Source organism: Balaenoptera acutorostrata, chromosome 11 (genome assembly GCF_949987535.1).
Source record: "Balaenoptera acutorostrata chromosome 11, mBalAcu1.1, whole genome shotgun sequence".
Taxonomy (NCBI): domain Eukaryota; kingdom Metazoa; phylum Chordata; class Mammalia; order Artiodactyla; family Balaenopteridae; genus Balaenoptera; species Balaenoptera acutorostrata.
Genome location: NC_080074.1, coordinates 69,921,747 through 69,938,346, shown reverse-complemented (window position 1 = coordinate 69,938,346; position 16,600 = coordinate 69,921,747). Strand labels below are relative to the sequence as shown.

At 35.9% G+C, this 16,600-nt stretch overlaps 1 protein-coding gene across 1 annotated transcript in view; it reads right to left on the bottom strand.

Annotated features, from left to right (window-relative positions):
• The window catches only part of NELL2 (neural EGFL like 2), a 381,815-nt gene that overhangs the window by 204,127 nt on the left and 161,088 nt on the right, over positions 1-16,600 (bottom strand). Inside the window, exon 12 of the mRNA XM_007179220.3 lies at positions 14,327-14,455. Within this exon, the coding sequence (XP_007179282.2) occupies positions 14,327-14,455 (129 nt within the window). The remainder of the gene's footprint in view (positions 1-14,326; positions 14,456-16,600) is intronic.

The window sequence follows — 16,600 nt, the reverse complement described above, 5'->3', positions numbered from 1 at the left end:
AAGGTAGTATATCATCCACTTATAAAGCTAATATAAAGGTTAAAAGACAAAAGTAGTAAAATCATCTGTAGCCCCCAAAGTAATTAAGGGATACACAAAACAAAAAGATGGAAAATACAATGTCAAAAACATTAAACAGAAAAAAAAAAAAACATTAAACAGGGTGCGAAGAGTAAAAATGCAGGGTTGTTAGAATGTGTTCATACTTAAGAGATCAACTTAAAATAATCAATATATATACATACATATATAGTGTTATATATGAACCTCATGATAACCACAAATTAAAAATCTATAATAGATACACAGATTCAAAAAAGAAAGAATCCAAACATAACTAAAGACAGTCATCAAATCACAAGGGAAGAGAGCAAAAGTAGAAGAAAGAACAAAAAAGAACTACAAAAACAGCAAGAAAACAATTAACAAAATGTCAGTAAGTACATACCTATTAATAATTACGTCAAATGTAAATGGACTAAGTGCTCCAATCAAAAGTCATAAAGTGACCAAATGCATAAAATAGCAAGACTCATATATATGCTACCTATTTAAGATCTAAAGTCACACACAGACTGAAAATGAAGGCATAGAAAAAGGTATTCCATGCAAATGGAAACAAAAAGAAAGGGGGGTAGTAGTACTTATATAAGGCAAAACAGACTTTAAAACAAAGCCTGTAACAAGAGACAAAGAAGGACATTACTTAATGATAATGGGATCGATTCAACAAGATATAACATGTATAGCTGATTCACTTTGTTGTAGAGCAGAAACTAACACACCATTGTGCAGCAATTCTACTCCAATAAAAATGTTTAAAAAAAAAAGAAGATATAACAATTATAAATATTTATAGGCCCAACACAGGAACATCTAAATACATAAAGCAAATGTTAACGAACATAAAAGAAGAAATTAACAGTAACACAATAATTGTAGCAGAATTTCACACTGCAATTAAATCAATGGACACATCATCTAGACAGAAAATCAGTAAGGAAACACTGGCCTTCAAGGACACATTAGACCATATGGACTTAATAGACATATATATATATATATAGAACATTCCAGCCAAAGCAGCAGAATACGCATTCTTTTCAAGTGCACATGGAACATTTTCCTGGATAGAGCACATACTAAGCCACTAAACAAGTCTCAAATAAATTTAGGAAGACTAAAATCACATCAAGCAACTTTTCTGACCAAAGGGTCTGAGACTAAAAATCGACAAGAAAAAAACTGCAAAACACAAGCACATGAATGCTAAAAGATATGTTACAAGAAAAAACCAATGGGTCACAAAAAAAAAAAAAAAAAAATCAACAAGGAAATCAAAAAATACCTGGAGACAAATGAAAGTGGAAACACAACAATCCGAAATCTATGGAACCCAGCAAAAGCAGTTCTAAGAGGGAAGTTTATGGCAATACAAGCTTATCTCAGAAAACAAGAAAAATCTCAAATAAACAACCTAACCTTATACCTAAAAGAACTAGAGAAAGAAGAACAAACAAAACCCAAGGGTAGTAGAAGGAGAGAAATCATAAAGATCAGAGCAGAAATAAATGAAATAAAAACTAAAAAAAAAATAATAGAAAAGATCAATGAAACTAGAGATGGTTTTTTGAAAAGATAAACAAAATCAACAAAAAAAAATCAAGAGAGAGGGTCCAAATCAATAAAAGGAGAAATGTAACAGAAGTTACAACTAACACCACAGAAAAATAGGATCACAAGTGATAACTACAACAACTATATGCCAACAAAATGGACAACACAGAAGAAATGAATAAATTCATAGAAACTTACAATCTTCCAAGACCGAATTAGGAAGAAATAGAAAATATGAACAGACCAATTACCAGTAATGAAATTGAATCAGTAGTAAAAAGAACTCCCAACAAACAAAAGTCTAAGACCAGATAGCTTCACAGGTGAATTCTACCAACCACTTAAAGAAGAGTTAATGCCTAGATTCCTCAAACCATTCCAAAAAACTGAAGAGAAAGGAACACTTCCACACTTGTTCTATGAAGCCAGCATCATCATCATACCAAAATGAGACAAAGATATCACAAAAAGAAAATTACAGGCCAACATCACTGATGAACATAGATGCAAAAATCCTCAAAAAATATTAGCAAACCGAATTCAACAATGCATTAAAAGGATCATATGTTATGATCAAATGGGATTTATTATCAGGATGAAAGGATGGCTCCATATCAACAAATCAATGTGATAAATCATATTAACGAATTGAAGAATAAAAATTATATGATCATCTCAATAGATTCAGAAAAATCTTATGACAAAATTCAACATGCATTTATGATAAAAACTCTCAACAAAGTCAGTATAGAGGGAATATACTTCAACATAATGGAGGCCATATATGACAACACACAGCTAATATAACACTCAATGGCGAAAAGCTGAAAGCTTTTCCTCTAAGATCAAGAATAAGACAAGGGAGCTCACTATTGTCACTTTTATTCAACATAGTATTTAATGTCCTAGCCCTAGCAAGCAGACAAGAAAAAGAGATAAAAGACATCCAAATTGGAAAGGAAAAAATAAAGCTTTTAATATTTTCAGATGACATGATACTATATATAGAAAATACTTAAGATTCAAAAACAAAAGAAATCAAAACTAATAAATGAATTCCGTAAAGTTGCAGGATACAAAATTAATATACAGAAATTTGGTGTGTTTCTATACACTAGAAATTATAAGAAAGAGAAATCAAGAAAAAATCCCATTTAATGTTGCATCAGAAAGAACAAAATACCTAGGAATAAATCTAGCCAAGGAAGTAAAAGACCTGTACTCAGAAAACTATAAGACATGATGAAAAACTGAAGATGACACAAACAAATGGAAAAATGTGCTGTGCTGATGGATTGGAAGAATTAATGTTGTTAAAATGACCATACTCCCCAAGGCAGTATACAAATTCAATGCAATCCCTATCAAAATACCAATATTTTTCACAGAAATAGAACAAATAACTCTAAAATTTGTATGGAAACAGAAAAGACCCCAAATTTCCAAGGATATCTTGAAAAAGCTGGAGGTATCATGCTCCCTGATTTCAAACAATACTACAAGCTACAGTCATCAAAACAATATGATACTGGCACAAAAACAGACACATAGATCAATGGAACAAAAGAGAAAGCACAGGAGGAGCTTCAAGATGGCAGAAGAGTAAGACGTGGAGATCACCTTGCTCCCCACAAATACATCAGAAGTACATCTACATGTGGAACAACTCCTACAGAACACCTACTGAATGCTGGCAGAAGACCTCAGACCTCCCAAAACGCAAGAAACTCCCCACGTACCTGAGTAGGGCAAAAGAAAAAAGATAAAACAGAGACAAGAAAATAGGGACGGGACCTGCACCAGTGGGAGGGAGCTGTGAAGGAGGAAAGGTTTCCACACACTAGGAAGCCCCTTCGCGGGTGGAGATGGCGGGTGGCGGAGGGGGACGCTTCGGAGCCACGGAGGAGAGCGCAGCAACAGGGGTGCGGAGGGCAAAGTGGAGAGATTCCCGCACAGAGGATCGGTGCCTCCCAGCACTCACCAGCCCGAGAGGCTTGTCTGCTCACCCGCCGGAGTGGGTGGGGGCTGGGACCTGAGGATCGGGCTTAGGAGGTCAGACCCCAGGGAGAGGACTGGGGTTAGCTGCGTGAACACAGCCTGAATGAGGCTAGTGCACCACACCTAGCTGGGAGGGAGTCTGGAAAAAAGTCTGGAGGTGCCGAAGAGGCAAGAGACTTTTTCTTCCCTCTTTGTTTCCTGGTGCGCGAGGAGAGGGGATTAAGAGCACCGTTTAAAGGAGCTCCAGAGATGGGCGCGAGCCGTGGCTATCAGCGTGGACCCCAGAGACGGGCATGAGACGCTAAGGCTGCTGCTGCTGCCACCAAGAAGCCTGTGTGCAAGCACAGGTTACTATCCACACTGCCCCTCCCAGGAGCCTGTGCAGCCCACCACTGCCAGGGTCCCGTGATCCAGGCACAACTTTCCTGGGAGAACACACGGTGTGCCTCAGGCTGTGGCAACATCAGGCTGGCCTCTGCTGCCGCAGGCTCGCCCCGCATCCGTACCCCTCCCTCCCCACGGCCTGAGTGAGCCAGAGCCCCCGAATCACCTGCTCCTTTAACCTTGTCCTGTCTGAGCGAAGAACAGATGCCCTCAGGCAACCTACACGCAGAGGCGGGGCCAGATCCAAAGCTAAACCCCAGGAGCTGTGAGAACAAAGAAGAGAAAGGGAAATTTCTCGCAGCAGCCTCAGGAGCAGCGGATTAAATCTTCACAATCAACTTGATGTACCCTGCATCTGTGGTATATCTAAATAGACAAACAAATCATCCCAAATTGAGGAGGTGGACTTTGGGAGCAATGAAATATATATATTTTTTCCCTTCTTCTCTTTTTGTGAGTGTGTATGTGTATGCTTCTGTGTGTGATTTTGTCTGTATAGCTTTGCTTTTACCATTTATCCTAGGGTCTGTCTGTCTGTTTTTTTGTTTTTTTTGTTTTTTTGTATAGTTTTTAGAACTAGTTATCATTGGTGGATTTGTTTTTTGGTTTGGTTGCTCTCTTCTTCCTTTCTTTTTTTTTTTTTCTTTTTTGATTAGTTAAAAATTTTTTTTAATAGTTATTTTTATTTTTTATTTTAATAACTTTATTTTATTTTATTTTATTTTATCTTCTTTCTTTCTTTCTTTCTTTTCTTCCTTTTATTCTAAGCCATGTGGATGACAGGCTCTTGCTGCTCCAGCCAGGCGTCAGGGCTGTGCTCCTAAGGTGGGAGAGTCAACTTCAGGACACTGGTACACAAGAGACCTCCCAGTTCCACATAGTATCAAATGGCGAAAATCTCCAGGAGATGTCCACTCAACGACCAGCAAGCTACAGTGCTGGACACCCTATGTCAAACAACTAGCAAGACAGGAACACAACCCCATCCACTAGCAGAGAGGCTGCCTAAAATCATAATAAGGCCAGAGACACCCCAAAACACACCACCAGATGTGGACTTGCCCACCAGAAAGACAAGATCCAGCCTCATCCACCAGAACACAGGCACAGGCTTCCCCTCCACCAGGAAGCCTACACAACCCACTGAACCAACCTTAGCCACTGGGGGCAGACACCAAAAACAACAGGAACAAGGAACCTGCAGCCTGCAAAAAGGAGACCCCAAACACAGTAATTTAAGCAAAATGAGAAGACAGAGAAACACACAGCAGATGAAGGAGCAAGGCAAAAACCCACCAAACCTAACAAATGAAGAGGAAATAGGCAGTCTACCTGAAAAAGAATTCAGAATAATGATAGTACAGATGATCCAAAATCTTGGAAATAGAAGGGAGAAAATACAAGAAACATTTAACAAGGACCTAGAAGAACTAAAGAGCAAACAAACAGTGATGAACAACACAATAAATGAAATTAAAAATTCTCTAGAAGGGATCAATAGCAGAATAACTGAGGCAGAAGAACAGATAAGTGACCTGGAAGATAAAATAGTGGAAATAACTACTGCAGAGCAGAATAAAGAAAAAAGAATGAAAGGTATTGAGGAGAGTCTCAGAGACTTCTGGGACAACATTAAATACACCAACATTCGAATTATAGGGGTCCCAGAAGAAGAAGAAAAAAAGAAAGGGACTGAAAAAATATTTGAAGAGATTATAGTTGAAAACTTCCCCAATATGGGAAAGGAAATAGTTAATCAAGTCCAGGAAGCAGAGACAGTCCCATACAGGATAAATCCAAGGACAAACACACCAAGACACATATTAATCAAACTATCAAAAATTAAATACAAAGAAAAAATATTAAAAGCAGCCAGGGTAAAAAACCCAAATAACACACAAGGGAATCCCCATAAGGTTAACAGCTGATCTTTCAGCAGAAACTCTGTAAGCCAGAAGGGAGTGGCAGGACATATTTAAAGTGATGAAGGAGAGAAACCTACAAACAAGATTACTCTACCGAGCAAGGATCTCATTCAGATTTGATGGTGAAATTAAAATCTTTACAGACAAGCAAAAGCTAAGAGAATTCAGCACCACCAAAACAGCTCTACAACAAATGCTAAAGGAACTTCTCTAGGCAGGAAACACAAGAGAAGGAAAAGACCTACAATAACAAACCCAAAACAATTAAGAAAATGATAATAGGAACATACATATCGATAATTACCTTAAATGTAAATGGATCAAATGCTCAAACCAAAACACACAGACTGGCTGAATGACTACAAAAACAAGACCCGTATATATGTTGTCTACAAGAGACCCACTTCAGACCTAGGGACACATACAGACTGAAAGTAAGGGGATGGAAAAAGATAATCCATGCAAATGGAAATCAAAAGAAAGCAGGAGTTGCAATTCTCATATCAGACAAAATAAACTTTAAAATAAAGAATGTTACAAGAGACTAAGAAAGACACTACATAATGATTACGGGGTATCAATCCAAGAAGAAGATATAACAATTGTAAATATTTATGCACCCAACACAGGAGTACCTCAAAACATAAGGCAAATTTTAACAGCCACAAAAGGGGAAATCAACAGTAACACAATAATAATAGGGGACTTTAAAAACCACTTTCACCAATGGACAGATCATCCAAAATGAAAATAAATAAGGAAACACAAGCTTTAAATGATACATTAAACAAGATGGACTTAATTGATATTTATAGGACATCCCATCCAAAAACAACAGAATACACATTCTTCTCAAGTGCTCATGGAACATTCTCCAGGATAGATCATATCTTGGGTCACAAATCAAGCCTTGGTAAATTTAAGAAAATTGAAATCGTATCAAGTATCTTTTCCGAGAACAACGCTATGAGACCAGATATCAATTACAGGAAAAAATCTGTAAAAAATACAAACACATGGAGGCTAAACATTACTTAATAACCAAGACATCACTGAAGAAATCAAAGAGGAAATCAAAAAATACCTAGAAACAAATGACAATGAAAACAGGATGATGCGAAACCTATGGGATGCAGCAAAAACATTTCTAAGCGGGAAGTTTATACCAATACAATCCTATGTTAACAAGCAAGAAACACCTCAAATAAACAACCTAACCTTACACCTAAAGCAATTAGAGAAATAAAAACAAAAACCCCCAAAACTAGCAGAAGGATCGAAATCATAAAGATCTGAGCAGAAATAAATGAAAAAGAAATGAAGGAAACGAGAGCAAACATAAATAAAACTAAAAGCTGGTTCTTTGAGAACATAAACAAAATTGATAAACCATTAGCAAGAGTCATCAAGAAAAAAAGGGAGAAGACTCAAATCAATAGAATTAGAAATGAAAAAGGAGAAGTAACAACTGACACTGCAGAAATACAAAGGATCATGAGAGACTACTATATGACAATAAAATGGAAAACTTGGAACAAATGGACAAATTCTTAGATATGCACAAGTTTCCGAGACTGAACCAGGAAGAATGAGAAAATATGAACAGAACAACCACAAGCACTGAAATTGAAACTGTGATAAAATATCTTCCAACAAACAAAAGTCCAGGACCAGATGGCTTCACAGGCGAATTCTATCAAACATTTAGAGAAGAGCTATCACCTATCCTTCTCAAACTCTTCCAAAATACAGCAGAGGGAGGAACACTCCCAAACTCATTCTATGAGGCCACCATCACCCTGATACCAAAACCAGATAAAGATGTCACAAAGAAAGAAAACTACAGGTAAATATCATTGATGAGCATAGATGAAAAAATCCTCAACAAAATACTAGCAAACAGAATCCAACAGCACATTAAAAGGATAATACACCATGATCAAGTGGGTTTTATCCCAGGAATGCAAGGATTCTTCAATATATGCAAATCAACCAACGTGATACACCATATTAACAATTTGAAGGAGAAAAACCATATGATCATCTCAATAGATGCAGAGAAAGCTTTCGACAAAATTCAACACCCATTTATGATAAAAACCCTCCAGAAAGTAGGCATAGAGGGAACTTTCCTCAACATAATAAAGGCCATATATGACAAACCCACAGCCAACATTGTCCTCAATGGTGAAAAACTGAAACCATTTCCACTAAGATCAGAAACAAGACAAGGTTGCCCACTCTCACCACTATTATTCAACATAGTTTTGGAAGTTTTAGCCATAGCAATCAGAGAAGAAAAAGAAATAAATGGAATCCAAATCGGAAAAGAAGAAATAAAGATGTCACTGTTTGCAGATGACATGATACTATACCTAGAGAATCCTAAAGATGCTACCAGAAAACTACTAGAGCTAATCAATGAATTTGGTAAAGTAGCAGGATACAAAATTAATGCACAGAAATCTCTTGCATTCCTATACACTAATGATGAAAAATCTGAAAGAGAAATTAAGAAAACACTCCCATTTACCACTGCAACAAAAAGAATAAAATATCTTGAAATAAACCTACCTAAGGAGACAAAAGACCTGTACACAGAAAATTATAAGACACTGATGAAAGAAATTAAAGATGATACAAATATATGGAGAGATATACCATATTCTTGGAGTGGAAGAATCAACATTGTGAAAATGACTCTACTACCCAAAGCAATCTACAGATTCAATGCAATCCCTATCAAACTACCACTGGCATTTTTCACAGAACTAGAACAAAAAATTTCACAATGTGTATGGAAACGCAAAAGACCCCGAATAGCCAAAGCAACCTTGAGAACGAAAAACAGAGCTGGAGGAATCAGGCTCCCTGACTTCATAGTAAACTACAAAGCAACAGTAATCAAGACAGTATGGTAGTGGCACAAAAATAGAAATATAGATCAATGGAACAGGATAGAAAGCCCAGAAATGAACCCACGCACATATGGTCACCTTATCTTTGATAAAGGAGGCAAGAATATACATTGGAGAAAAGACAACCTGTTCAATAAGTGGTGCTGGGAAAACTGGACAGCTACATGTAAAAGAATGAAATGAGAACACTCCCTAATGCCATACACAAAAATAAACTCAAAATGGATTAAAGACCTAAGTGTAAAGCCAGACACTATAAAACTCTTAGAGGAAAACATAGGCAGAACACTCTATGACATAAATCACAGCAAGATCCTTTTTGACCCAGCTCCTAGAGAAATGGAAATAAAAACAAAAATAAACAAATTGGACCTAATGAAACTGAAAAGCTTTTGCACAGCAAAGGAAACCATAAACAAGACCAAAAGACAACCCTCAGAATGGGAGAAAATATTTGCAAATGAAGCAACTGACAAAGGATTAATCTCCAAGATTTACAAGCAGCTCATGCAGCTCAATAACAAAAAAGCAAACAACCCAATCCAAAAATGGGCAGAAGACCTAAATAGACATTTCTCCAAAGAAGATATACAGATTGCCAACAAACACATGAAAGAATGCTCAACATCTTTAATCATTAGAGAAATGCAAATCAAAACTACAATGAGATATCATCTCACAGCGGTCAGAATGGCCATCATCAAAAAATCCACAAACAATAAATGCTGGAGAGGGTGTGGAGAAAAAGGAAGCCTCTTGCACTGTTGGGGGGAATGTAAATTGATACAGCCACTATGGAGACCAGTATGGAGGTTCCTTAAAAAACTAAAAATAGAACTACAGTACGACCCAGCAATCCCACTACTGGGCATATATCCTGAGAAAACCATAATTCAAAAAGAGTCATGTATGACAATGTTCATTGCAGCTCTATTTACAATAGCCAGGACATGGAAGCAACCTAAGTGTCCATCAACAGATAAATGGGTAAAGAAGATGTGGCACATATATACAATGGAATATTACTCAGCCATAAAAGGAAACGAAATTGAGTTATTTGTAGTGAGGTGGATGGACTTAGAGTCTGTCATACAGAGTGAAGTAAGTCAGAAAGAGAAAAACAAATACCGTATGCTAACACATATATATGGAATCTAAAAAAAAAAAAATGGTCATGAAGAATCTAGTGGCAAGACGGGAAGAAAGACACAGACCTACTAGAGAATGGACTTGAGGATATGGGGAGGGGGAAGGGTCAGCTGAGACAAAGTGAGAGAGTGGCATGGACATATATACACTACCAAACGTAAAATAGATAGCTAGTGGGAAGCAGCCACATAGCACAGGGAGATCAGTTTGGTGGTTTGTGACCACCTAGAGGGGTGGGATAGGGAGGGTGGGAGGGAGGGAGATGCAAGAGGGAAGAGATATGGGGACATATGTATATGTATAACTGATTTACTTTGTTATAAAGCAGAAACTAATACACCATTGTAAAGCAATTATACTCCAATAAAGATGTTAAAAAAAAAAAAGAGAAAGCCCAGAAATAAAACCAAACTTATGTGGTCAATTAATTTATGAAAAAGGAGCCAAGAGTATACAAAGGGGAAGGATAGCCTCTTCAATACATGGTGTTGGGAAAACTGGACAGCTACATGCCAAAGAATCAAACTGACTACTTTCTCACACCATATAAAAATAAACTCAAAATGGATTAAAGATTTAAATGTAATACCTGAAACCATAAAACTCCTAGAAGAAAACATTGGCAGTACACTCTTTGACATCAGTCTTTGAAATAATTTTTTGGATCTGTCTTCTTAGACAAGAGAAAGTAAAGCAAAAACATACAAATGGAACTGCATCAAACTAAAAAGCTTTTGCAGAGTGAAGGAAACTATCAACAAAACAAAAGGCAGCCTACTTAATGGGAGAAGATATTTTCAAATGATATATCTAATGAGAGGTTAATATCCAAAATATACAAAGCACTTATAAGACATCAAGAAAACTAACAACCTGATTAAAAAATGGGCAAAGGATCTGAATAGACATTTTTCTAAAGAAGACATACATATGACCAAGACGCACATGAAAAGATGCTCAACATCACTAGTCATCAGGGAAATGCAAATCAAAACTACAATGAAGTATCACTTCACACCTGTTAGAACGGCTATCATCAAAAAGACAACATATAACAAGTGTTGGCAAGGCTGTGGATAAAAGGGAATGCTTGTGCACTGTTGGTGGGAATCTAAATTGATATAGTCAATATGGATGACAGTATGGAGGTTCCTCAAAAAATTAAAAATAGAACTACCATAAGATCCATCAATTCCACTTCTGGGTATTTTTCCAAAGAAAACAAAAACACTAATTCAAAAAGATATATGCACCCCTATGTTCATTGCAGCATTATTCAAAATAGCTGAGATATGAAAGCACCTTAAGGGCCCATCGATAGATGAAAGGATATATAAGATGTGGTATATATATACAATGGAATATTACTCTGCCATAAAAAGAATGAAATCTTGCATTTGTGAGAACATGGATGGACCAAGAGGGTATTATGCTAATTGAAATAAGTCAGACAAAGAAACAGAAATACCATATGATTTCACTTATATGTCAAATCTAAAAAACAAAACAAGTGAACAAATATAATGAAAGAGAAACAGACTCAGATAAATAGAAAACAAACTGGTGGGTGCCAGAGGGGAAGGGGGTTGGTGGATTAGTGAAATAGGTGAGGGCTATTTAGAGGTACAAACCTCCAGTTATAAAATAAATAAGTCTTGGGATGTAACACAAAGCATAGGTAATATAGTCAATAATATTGTAATAACTTTATATTGTGACAGATGGTAACTAGACTTATCATGCTGATCATTTTGTAATGTATCCAAATATCAAATTACTATGTTGTACATCTGAAACTAATATAATATGTAAGTCAATTATATTTCAATAAAAAATTATTAGCAACAACAATAAAACAAAATGAAAAAGAAAATCAAATTTGATCAGAATACTGCAGAATCTGTTAACATGAATAACAAAAGATACACTAGAAGTACTCATGTATAAAAAATTCAAGATCCCTATAATAGACCAACAAGTTTTTCCATTATTTTAACTTTTGAAGATTACTTCCTTAAATGAAAAATAAATAACATGAGGAAATTTACAAACCATTTTTCAGTATGATCCATTCAGAATAGAAAACAGCTGCCAATTTGCACTACAGATAAATGTGTAGATAAAAACAGAGATCTAGTCTTTACAATTAAATCAATTTTCAACAGGTTGTATTGATAAATAATCTAAATTTCTGGCCTCTTGCCTTGAACTCTTTCCTGTCTCAATAAATGGCAACATCATCCATGTGCCACTCAAAATCAAAACCTTGACTCCCATTTATCACTCTTTAATTCTCCTCTACAGTAAATTATCAGCAATCATTGTTGGCTCTACTTCCAAAACATACGTGAATATGCTCCTTCTCTTTATCTCTCTTACCACTCTCTTAATTCAGGCCACCAACAGCTTTGCTTAGGCTTCTGCAGTAGCCTTCCAACTGGTCTTCCTGTTTATACTTCTGTTCTTCTGACCACATCCAACCCCAGAGTTCATCTAACACCTTGCAGCCAGAGCTATCTTTTTTGATACAAGTCTGTACATATCACTCCCCTACTAGATGAATCTAAAATACTTACAGCCTCCCTACATTACCTGGCCCCTACCTAATTCTCCAATTGCATCTTAACTGACTCATCTGCTCTATCACATTATCCTTTTTTCTGTTTCTAGAACATCCAAGCTAGTTACCACTTAGGGACTATCTACTTGCTATTCCTTCTAGTTGGAATGCTCTGTTGCAGATCTTTCCATGTTACTTCCCTATCATCAAGTCTCAATTCAACTGTCAATCCCCTCCCAACCCCAAACCCAGAGGCTTTCCTTGACCATCTCATCTAAATTAATCCCCAATCGATTTCTATCACATCATCCTGTTTAACTTTCTTCCTATTATTCATTACTACCTTAAATTGCCTTCTCTACTTCTAAGTTACCCACTTATTCTCTGTCTTCTCCCTTGAATATTAGCTCCTGAGCACTGGAAACTTATCAGTCTTATTCACCATTTACTACCCAGTGCCTAGAAAAGTGCTTGGTACACAGTAGGTGCTCACTAAATATTTATTACAAGAGTGAATATACTTAACAACAACAAAAAGAAGCAGCTCAAAATATGAATAATTATCGTAAGATTAAGATTCAAGAAGAGGTATCGTATGAATTTATATCATGTGATTTCATGGTACACACATTAACAATATCAGTGGAACTTATTACATATTAGAGATCCCAAATATTAATGAAAAATACATTATTTTACTGTTACTTTAAATTCATTTCTAATATAAAACCTTTCAAAATGAGGAATTTTAAATAAAATCTACTTCTGAATGGGGAAGGGAAGTTATATGTCTTTCTTTTGGCAAAAATAGAATGGTCTCTTTAGGACTGAATCAGAAGCATTTAAAGGAATACGCTGAGAAGAAAAAGGTCAATTTAAAAAGTGAATACCAATTTTTAAGGCAGAGAAAATCTATCGAAAGCTGAGGGAAACAAAAGAAATGGGTTTCCCAAGGGCCAGTAAATCATCATGTAGCGAAACACGATCTCTAAGGACTGATGGCACATTCTTGACATCTGGAAAGGGTAAGTCCAAAACTGTCCAAGTGCCCAAATACCACCATATCAGTGTTCTTACTTGCAAGACCCACTAGCTAGTCACACAATGAATGAGAATGATTCAAATGTGTGCCTTGGGGAAATTATAAATTACTACATCTCATGGACTTCTAGGGTCTTCCCAAACAGTCAAAGCCACAGTATTTGTGAATGCCTCATCACTGTATTTGGACTGTTTCAATGAGACAATAAACTACCTGGGATATTAGTTAAGATTTTAAAAATAACTAGGAAACTATTTTCTCCACTGGAGCTATTTACTAAATACCACAGAGCGTGAATACAACCACTGAGATTACTGACAGTAGCAAACAGAAATGGTGCTGGGCACTTTATCTTCCTGTTAATTGACTGTCTTTGTTATACAACATTGTCGGAAAAAATGTGACTACAATTCGTACTGCAAGCCACAGTAATCATGTCAATGTGTGAACTACCTGAATATCTAATTATGAAAAAAAGAAGGCAATTTCACAGTGGAAGCATTGTCCTAATTCAAGAAACCCAGCCATATTAACTGATTAGTCTGACATGTAGCAGATAGCTGAAAAACTTTAATTTGAAAGATAATTATTTTTAGCTGATTAATATGCTTCAGATTAAATTCACTGCTTTTAATGGGCCCATCAACTTGACGACCTGGGAAATTAATAAATTTTGCATGCAGTAATCCTAGGAAATTTATACAGCCAAGCTACACATCATTACAAGGATTACCTTCACAGTAGGCATTGTCCTCTCGAAGAGCCCTAAAACCATCTCGACAGCTACAAACGGCCCTGTCATTCAGATTTCTGCAGACAGAATTCTCCATGCAGTTATGCCTTTCAGAACAAAAGTCATAACCTACAAGAAAAAAGAAACTTATTAGGGTAAATAAAATCATAACAAAGCAAATAAACTTTGTCTCCTTAAAATCTTTCTTTGATTTAGAAGCTATATTTCTCTAAACAATTAAGTGGATATCTTCATCCAATGTTTATAGGACCATATGTTATGTGTACTAAAAAGTTTTTGAGTGTGTTTAACTCAATTAATTCCTTCTTGAAGTTAACTCAGTTAATTCCTTCTTGAAGTCTCCTCTATTTCTGACTTTATAAATGCTATCTCTAGTCCCTAATATTCCAATTACAGCCCTCCAAATATTGGAAACAAAGAAAGATTCTTGGAGTACAAAATGAAGGTTTACAATATAGAAGACAACAGAGTGAGGAAGGAAAGTGATCTGAGAATTAGTGATTGAACACTGTCAATAACTATGAGTAATACAGACCAAGCCAGATGGGATGTGCACATTATGTATTTAAGAAATGAAACAGACAACTTGGCATCCTTAAAAAACCCCACAAAACTCTAAATGTGTAAAAAAAATCACATCACTTTAATCTAATTTTCTCAGGAAATCTGCAAGACAAAGTATGTCCACTCAAAAGAAAAAGAAAGTTTTTATGAATTATGAAGATTTCACAGATTCCAGAGTCTTTATGTAGAGGAAAGAAAAATGGAACATTTCATAAACAGTGACACCAATCGTGTAATTTCTCGAATCTCTTTTTCCTGTGTGAATCCCTGTTCAAAGATCATCTAAGATGCTGAAATAAAAAACTGGAACACTGGAATCCATATTTAATGGAAATTATATGATTATACATCATTCAAACAATTTTCAAATTGCTTGATGCATAAATTTTCTGTCTCGTTTTACACTGTCTAATGAATTACTTTTTCACCATGCATAAAAGGAAAGAGGTCTAGAAGAATACATTCATGTAGCTCAGAATAAACGCATCTGCTTACATGCAAGAAAAGACTTTTACTTGAGCAAATCATGAAGATGTAAGTTCTACACTCATCTTGTTATCAAATTAGCATACAGTGCTGTGATTCAGTGAAAGGGTGAACTAAGCTATACCACAGCCAAAAGGTATACTCTGGTTCAGCACAATGGTTGATGTCCATTCCAATTGGTTTGTGCCCATAAGGACTATGTTGAATATTGACCCAGAGTTAAAACAAATATCCCATGAAATGCAACTACACTGTATAGTAAAATAGTGTTTGTACAATTTAATAAGCCTTAGGAAGGGTGAGGCTCTCAAAATACAGTGATGCATTTAAAAAGGATAGGAAAAATCAAAAGAATTAGTGATTTCTACAGAAATAAAATAAAATAGAACAGAGTGTATGAAGATTGGAAAAATATATAGTCAATAACAGCACTGAAATCACTTGACAACTTTTCTTGACAAGATTCTTCACAATCTAAATTCTCATGATTAAGGCTGAAAATTTAGAAGTAAAAGGTCCACTCTTAAGGAAAGGAAAAGTTAAAAATGTTTTCTCCTTGGGTCTTTTTATTTCCTTCTTTAAGTAGCTAAATTGAGACCATATTTCTTAAAATGTATTCCAGTGTCTTTTTACAATGTCTGACGAGGGATAATTTCAGCTAAAAAGTCATCCTCATTCTCTACCCCAATAGCTCAGCACATCATCAACCTAAAATGAAAATGTTCCAAAAAATCACTTTATATTTATTCTAAATTAAAACAATGTTACTAAAACAAACTGGCCCACTCCTTAAGATACACAGAGAATTAAGAGACCATGTTTTAACACAGTGCTAAATCTGTAGAAGTTTACCTGTAATGCTTCAAACAACTTTTAGAGAGCAGTGACTAAGAACAGGAACTGTTCCTGATGCACTTTTACTTTTCTTTCGTAAGTTTATATTTTTCAAAACTATCTTTCAACCCTTCATTTTGATGCATTTTCTCTTCTATTTTTCAGACTCTGTCCAATCCATGCTGTCACTGTCTATGCCGTAAGCCTCCTCTATTACAATCCATTTCCGGTCGCTATAAGTAATGGTAAGACCCCCTCATCTCAGCATCAAATATCATGCACACACTCACCATGCAGTGTTTAATTGCTGCAAGAATTTCCTAACTATAAGATAACAGTATGATTCTACTTTTCACTGTTTTAGGTTCA